Consider the following 6516-nt stretch of genomic DNA (forward strand, 5'->3'; position numbering starts at 1 on the left):
AAGAGTATCAGGATGCTCAGCTCCCAGTACTCTCTTAGATATCTCTATAACTTGCACAAACAGCTTCTCAGCTTTATTCCATCGTCCCTGGTTCCAGTAGGTTGATGCCAGGTTTGCCGTGCTGCTCAGAGTATCAGGATGCTCAGCTCCCAGTACTGTCTTAGATGTCTCCATGACTTGCACCTCCAGCTTCTCAGCTTCATTCCATCGTCCTTGACTCCAATATATGGATCCTAGGTCGGCCAGAGAAGTCAGAGCTGACAGGTCACGATCACTTCCTCCTCTCGTTTGTAAATTCATATTATCCTCAAATAACATGACCGCTTCATTATATCTTCCATCTGCCTGCAGACATCTTGCAATGTTTCGAATCAATTTGATGTATCTCCTTTGCTCTGTCTTGAAAGGTTCTTCATTAATCATTGAAAGAGCATGAGGCAAGTATTTTCTCCAAATCTTTTGATTTTCATGATCATTGTTCGGGAAAACTTGACTAAAGTGATCAGCTGCCTTTTGTATGTATAGGCTGAATTGACCTTGTTTTCTCAGCCAGTTCCGAGTGGCGAGGTAGACAAGTCGATGAAGACTCAGCGCATTATCTTTCCCGTGCTCGTTGATAAAGGAGAAGGCCTTTAGAATGCCAACTGCGTCAATTCTCTTCTTTTTGGACAAGGCCTCGGGAAGCAAAGATTGCGGAATGTTACGTGGATTTATACACGCCATGAATGCAAGATAGTCCGCTGCGAGTGGATCTTTTTGTTGGATCTGCTGAAAAGAGATCAACCAGGTAGTAGCAACTGGGTTTATAATCTCCTTATACCGCCCTTCCCCGCCAAAGTCCTCGCTAAGTACCTCGATGACATCTAGCTCTTGCTCCTGTAAGAGTGCGGTATAATCACCGAGCTCAATGTCATTAGAGCTGATATATGCTGCAGCCTGGGTAATCGCCAACGGGAGGAACATCAGCTGTTCTAGCAGAGCAACAGCTGCCTCCTTCTTATCCATCAGATCTTTTCTAATCAGTCCGTTTTCGAGGATCTTTAATCCAGTCTCGGTATCTGGTTCGGAGATATTGATCACAGAGGATGAGGCCAACTTCACCGCTAGCTTTCGGTTGCGGGTGGTGAATAGGATACAACCTTGCTCGCTTTGAGGCAAGAAATCTATCAGAGCTGTCGTAACAGAACCACCACCAAACCACATGTCCATATCATCCGCGTTGTCGAAGATAAGAAGCCATTTCTGGCCTCTGTTCCGACTGAGGTAGGATTTGACGTGCTCTTTGACCTCGGTTGGCTGAACTCCTTGGATTGCAAGTGTTTCTGCGATACCAAGGTAGGCTTGTTCAACATTCGCGTAGCTGGTACATGGAATCCAGAATATTGAGCAACTGAGGTCCCTCTCCCGTGTGCGATAAGCCAGTTCGATTGCAATTTGAGTTTTTCCCACCCCACCTAGTCCACAAATGGCGATTCTAGATTGCCCACTCTGGGTCAAATCTTCAATCTTGGCAAGCTCTTCTTCACGACCCACAAAATTCACGCTTCGAAGAAAGGGAACCATCCAGTGGCGCTTTTCAGGTGCTGCCTCCCTTACGTCAATATTCTGCTCTTGAGGGACCTGCATGAGCACAGCTTTTGCATAGGCAGCGGCAACAAAAGCAGCATACGGTTGCCACTCTTTGTGCTTATGAGAGTCGCAGTAATCACATATGCCTCGTATAACGAGCGATGGCATCTCATCCATGAATCCTGCTGCCTCCATTTCAAAACAGAGGATGTCGAGTTCCTGAGCGATCAGATCACGTGCTCGGGCGTCTTTCATCACCTGATCTCCAGAAGCAATCAAGCCATAATAGATAAATGGTTCCTCAGTTGTCCGTTCGGGGCGGTCCACTAGTTGGCCCTCATCACATGCCGAGCAGTCGGGTCCGTCACTCTTATGATTGTAGGTTGATCGAAATAACTGATCCTTTGATGGTCGTGGAAACTGATTTCGTGCATCTTCCTTCTGCAGGGCATTAGACATAATCTTGCCAAGTAAGTTCTGCCCTAATATACGGTCACTCTCCATCTGAGCAATCGCCTTTAGCAATATTGGGGGAGGTTTATTAAGCGATCCAGTCCGATGAAAATGTCCGTCATGAAGTTTTTTGCCGTAGTCATACTGAATAACACCGCTTAGGGTGTTAGTTGGCTTACTGACCACAACATCACCCAGTCGTATATCGAAATTCTCACGTGGAACACCCCCTCCGATGCCGACCATTAATCCAAATCGAACGCGTCGATAAGTAGATTTCAGGTGGGACACCGTAGTGGCAGCGGATACTGTCCCATAGACACCGGCAGGGAGACAAACCACCACCACATTACGACCGCTCGCACTTCCAAGAGTATAGACATTGTGGTCGGATTCAGGTTGAGGAAGCGCAGGATGGACCTCATCTAGGATTGCTTTTGCGGCGGCCAATTCGAGTGGCAAGGCACAGATCCACGCGACTGTGTAGGAATCGTGTGTCAGTGTCATTTTTCCCTATGAGTCACAAAATAACAGCAAAGGTTATCGGCTAGACAGAGAAAGAACCCGAACCATGGTTCTAAATCAAAGATGCAAGGCATGAGATGCGAGACATGAGGGTTCATCAAATTCAGGAGTTGGAGGTGCAACAAGAAATCGAGGGGTACTGTCGGCCAACTCACAGTGACAAGGCTGTCACAACTGCAGACCAATCAATCATCGGCTCAACGATAAATATCGCAGAGAAAGAAAACGAATTAAGTCGCCTCGAATCAGCACTCCATAGAAGTTCAACTGGGAAACGCGTCCCAAAGCAAGCCGCCAAGTTGTAAACAGCATCTGGATATTTTGAAGTTGATTTAACGGTGCCAAATCACTGCAGTCTGTTCAGATTGTTGGTTCCAGTGGGTGCGCTGTGGGCTTCGGCTCGGGACCCCATCGGGTTGAACGAGGCCTCGCTCCCAAAATTGGGGCCTGAGGCATGAAATAACCAAATTGGCTAGATTGTCGTGTTTGATATGTTTGCATGTATACGTAAGCCTTGAAGGGTCGTACTCAAGTCGCCATGACTCACGATGTTCTTCACTCATCCACCAAAATGGCGCGGTATCTGAAGCCCTGGCAGCGTGCAAAGATCATTCATATGATAAATAGCGGGAAATTTACTCCAGCCCAGATAGCAAAGAGTGCGAGATGTCATAGACAATCTTTGTCAACCATCCGGAAGAACCTACAATTGTTTGGCACTGCCGGAACTCCTCCAGTCCATGCCAGCTGTCCGTCAACTGTCACCCCATATATGACCGACATCCTCTGTGATCACCTCAGTAAGCAACCTGGGCTCTTTCTTGAAGAGATGGTTGCCATTCTGCAAGACCAATTTGATACTCCGGTCTCGAAATACAGCGTTCAACGTTCTCTTGCCCGCAAGGGATGGACGAAGAAGCAGATGCAACGGAAAGCACAGGAACAGAACCCTCGTCTGCGAGCTTTCTATCAGCACAAGCTCTCTAAATTTCACTCCTACCAGCTGGTCTTTGTCGATGAGTCTGGATGTGATAAACGGGTAGGGTATAGGTGCACGGGCTGGGCCCCGCTTGGGGTCACGCCGGTCCAAGTATCTAAATTTCACCGGGGCCAACGCTACCATATATTGCCGGCATATGCCCAAGATGGTATTATACTGTCTCGTATTTATAGTGGTTCAACCGATGCTGCTCTTTTTGAAGATTTCCTGGAACAGCTTCTTCGACATTGTGGGAGATTCCCAGCGCCGAAATCCGTACTGGTTATGGATAATGCTTCCTTCCACCGCTCGCAGCGAGTCGAACAGCTGTGCTCCAACGCAGGCGTTAAACTATTGTACTTGCCACCCTACTCACCGGATTTCAACCCTATTGAGGAATACTTTGCCGAACTGAAGGCTTATATTAAGAAAGTTTGGCCAGCATTCGAACGGAACCCTGAGCAGGGCTTTCGTGCCTTCCTTCGGGAATGCGTTTATGATGTTGGTGACAGACAAGAGAGTGCTGAAGGCCATTTTAGACATACGGGCATAGAGTTAGAGGAGATATAGGTCAACAGTGAAACAGCGTATTTGTTTTGCATGGCTCAGTGGTGTTCTTGGTTATCTTTTTATATACAGTGTATATTGATGCATTGACTTTGTCTACTAAAGTAATGAAAACATTCAAAGGCAAGAACGCTTCAGCAACATTGTCTATAGTATCTAATTAGAGTGTGAAAAGTCGGTAGAGATCCTTTATTCAAGAACGTCATCAGAAAATGCCCCAGCAATTTCACTTGGCCTTTCGTTTCCTTGCAGGGCAAACCACTTGGGGATATCGTGTATGAAACGGAGTGCTGTTCCCTTTTTAATTCCTTGCCCGGTGAAGAAACCAGGATCCGGAGCACCAATGATCAGTTCGAGGTCCATGAGGTTTTCCAGCGTGACTTGACAAGCTCTCCGGATATCAGCTTTGTATGCCTCTTCCGTAGCCCGTGATTCCAGCTACCTGCAATAGTCCCTCACAGCTCCCGGCCCAGGGATTACCAGACGATTGATAGTGGAGGGAAGATTGGGCGGTGGTGCGATTACCGTGGACTCGCGCGTGCCCGGTTGTGGTGGCAAAACATTTATATTGATTGGATGATACGGCGTTTCCACACTCTGAGCTGTTTTGGAGCTTGCTCTCCCTTGGCTCTGTGAAATCAAGTTATTCTGGATATCATCCGGAACGTCGTCGTGGCCCTCTAATTTGCCACCATCCTCAACATAATCACTTAATCTTGTTAGAAATCGACCTGTGAGTTTGTAATGCCTCTTGTCACGGGGGTTCACCCAACACTAGTCAGACTTTAGGGGACATGAGCTGACTCTACATCGCATCTGCTTATATATATGGTCCTAGCTGGATGGTCTTCCCGTTCTTTCTTCTTTAGCAGCAGTATATACGTCACATTCAGCAAGCTGCGTGCGAGTTGTTGAAACACGACCCCTTTTCTCACCTTTTCTGGATGCAAGAGTAGAACTGCCCTCATCATCTGTTCTATAGGCAAAAATAATATCAACTGTAAGCCTCTTGCCGACACGGAGTAAATTGCTCCATTTGCACAGCTGATTCTCTACTGGCTTCCATGTGATGTTCTTAGTGGGTTCAAATTGTTCGAGATCGGTCTGGCTCCTCTCATTAACGGATACCGTGATCTCGGCGCTTTCGTACCGAGCCCGCTGGTTTTTCTTCTTTTTTGTTTGTACCATCTCTTCGAGGGCCTTTTTCAGGCACTTATCCCAATAGTCGCTAGGGGCTACGACCAAGTCTTTTGCAGTTGCACTACCTGCCCGCTTGTTATTGATTCTAAGGATCCACTTGATTGTGTAGCAAACATATCGAGGCGGCTGTTCATCGTATTCCTCTCCGTCTTCCCATTCATCAAATGGTAGAAACGTGAGCCGGTCTGACGCCTGCTGCAAGGAACGATACGGGGAAGGGCTCAAGGAAGATGCGAATGAACCGAAGTTCCTGTTACCTGGTGTAGGGGCGTCCCGTCGGCCGAACGGCTGAGGCTGCGAGGCATCATCGTAACCGAAGCTATCATCCGCCATTTCCCGGGGTTTGCAGGATACCTAGGATCAGAGGCGTCAGACATTAGCCACTCAGGCGCTGAGCAAAACGAGGCTAGCCATGGTAAGAAGCAAGGTGGAGATCGTGTTAACCAGGTCCAGTACCGGTATTGAAAAGTTGATTGATCCTGCTTGACTTCCAGTAACCTCACACAGCTCCTGAAATGCCGTCTCAGCAGTGACCAACTGCGAGTTGAGGCAGGGAGACAAGTTGTTGACAAGTTGCCAAATTGGCAGACACTCATCGTTTGTAGAGTTTGCATCGAATCTTCCAGACTGGAAAGTTCCAATCTGAAACAGATTCTGAAGTTCTAGATTCTTTTCTCGCCCGATACCGATACCATTTACCCCGTACGAGTTTGGTACACAACGGTTCTTTACGTTGCCACGTGTCTGTTGGACGCTAGTACTAATTTGGCTTAGTGCCCGCATTTCCTTAGGGTTGGAAAACGAATGAGTATGTATTTTGAATGGGAAACTGATGGCGCATCGCACTGTATCTCCGACTTCTTCCCTTCGTTTCCTTCATTGAAGATATCAACTCCCGAATTATGAAATTACCGAGAGCGGTTCTTGGCCATATCTGCTTCTTCCTACCGACTCTACCTCGAGATCATTTCCCATCCAGCCGACGCAAGAAGCGGCGGAAATCAGAGAGACAACAGATGTTACTTTGGTCTACGATTTTCAAAAATGACCAATGGGTTACAGAGGTGATAGAAAAGGGTTGCAAGCTGGTCTTGATTGGCTCCCGACTTACTCAAGTTTCATCCCCAAACAACCAGGGGACGTGCCTCAACCAATACATGACGCTCTGCCTCGTGGGTGGCACTGGAAACATCCAAAGCAGGGAGAGTTTCCAGGACTCGTTA

General features: G+C 47.5%; 2 protein-coding genes across 2 annotated transcripts in view; both read right to left on the reverse strand.

The window, feature by feature from the left end:
• BJX67DRAFT_375927 (purine and uridine phosphorylase) overlaps positions 1-2595 on the reverse strand; it is a gene marked incomplete at both ends in the record, with an annotated part of 3988 nt that extends 1393 nt beyond the window's left edge. The window contains 6 exons of the mRNA XM_071031774.1: positions 62-283; positions 317-456; positions 490-768; positions 799-869; positions 900-2535; positions 2593-2595. Coding sequence (XP_070880534.1) covers positions 62-283; positions 317-456; positions 490-768; positions 799-869; positions 900-2535; positions 2593-2595 — 2351 coding nt within the window. The remainder of the gene's footprint in view (positions 1-61; positions 284-316; positions 457-489; positions 769-798; positions 870-899; positions 2536-2592) is intronic.
• Positions 2596-4219: 1624 nt separating this feature from the next.
• On the reverse strand, positions 4220-4569 carry BJX67DRAFT_368414 (uncharacterized protein; the record flags this gene model as incomplete). Its single annotated transcript, XM_071030631.1, has 1 exon — positions 4220-4569. A coding segment is annotated over exon 1 (170 nt), but the record flags the coding sequence as incomplete, so codon positions are not given.
• Positions 4570-6516: the final 1947 nt, after the last annotated feature.

This window comes from Aspergillus lucknowensis (genome assembly GCF_044049455.1).
Source record: "Aspergillus lucknowensis strain CBS 449.75 chromosome Unknown BJX67scaffold_92, whole genome shotgun sequence".
NCBI classification, from domain to species: domain Eukaryota; kingdom Fungi; phylum Ascomycota; class Eurotiomycetes; order Eurotiales; family Aspergillaceae; genus Aspergillus; species Aspergillus lucknowensis.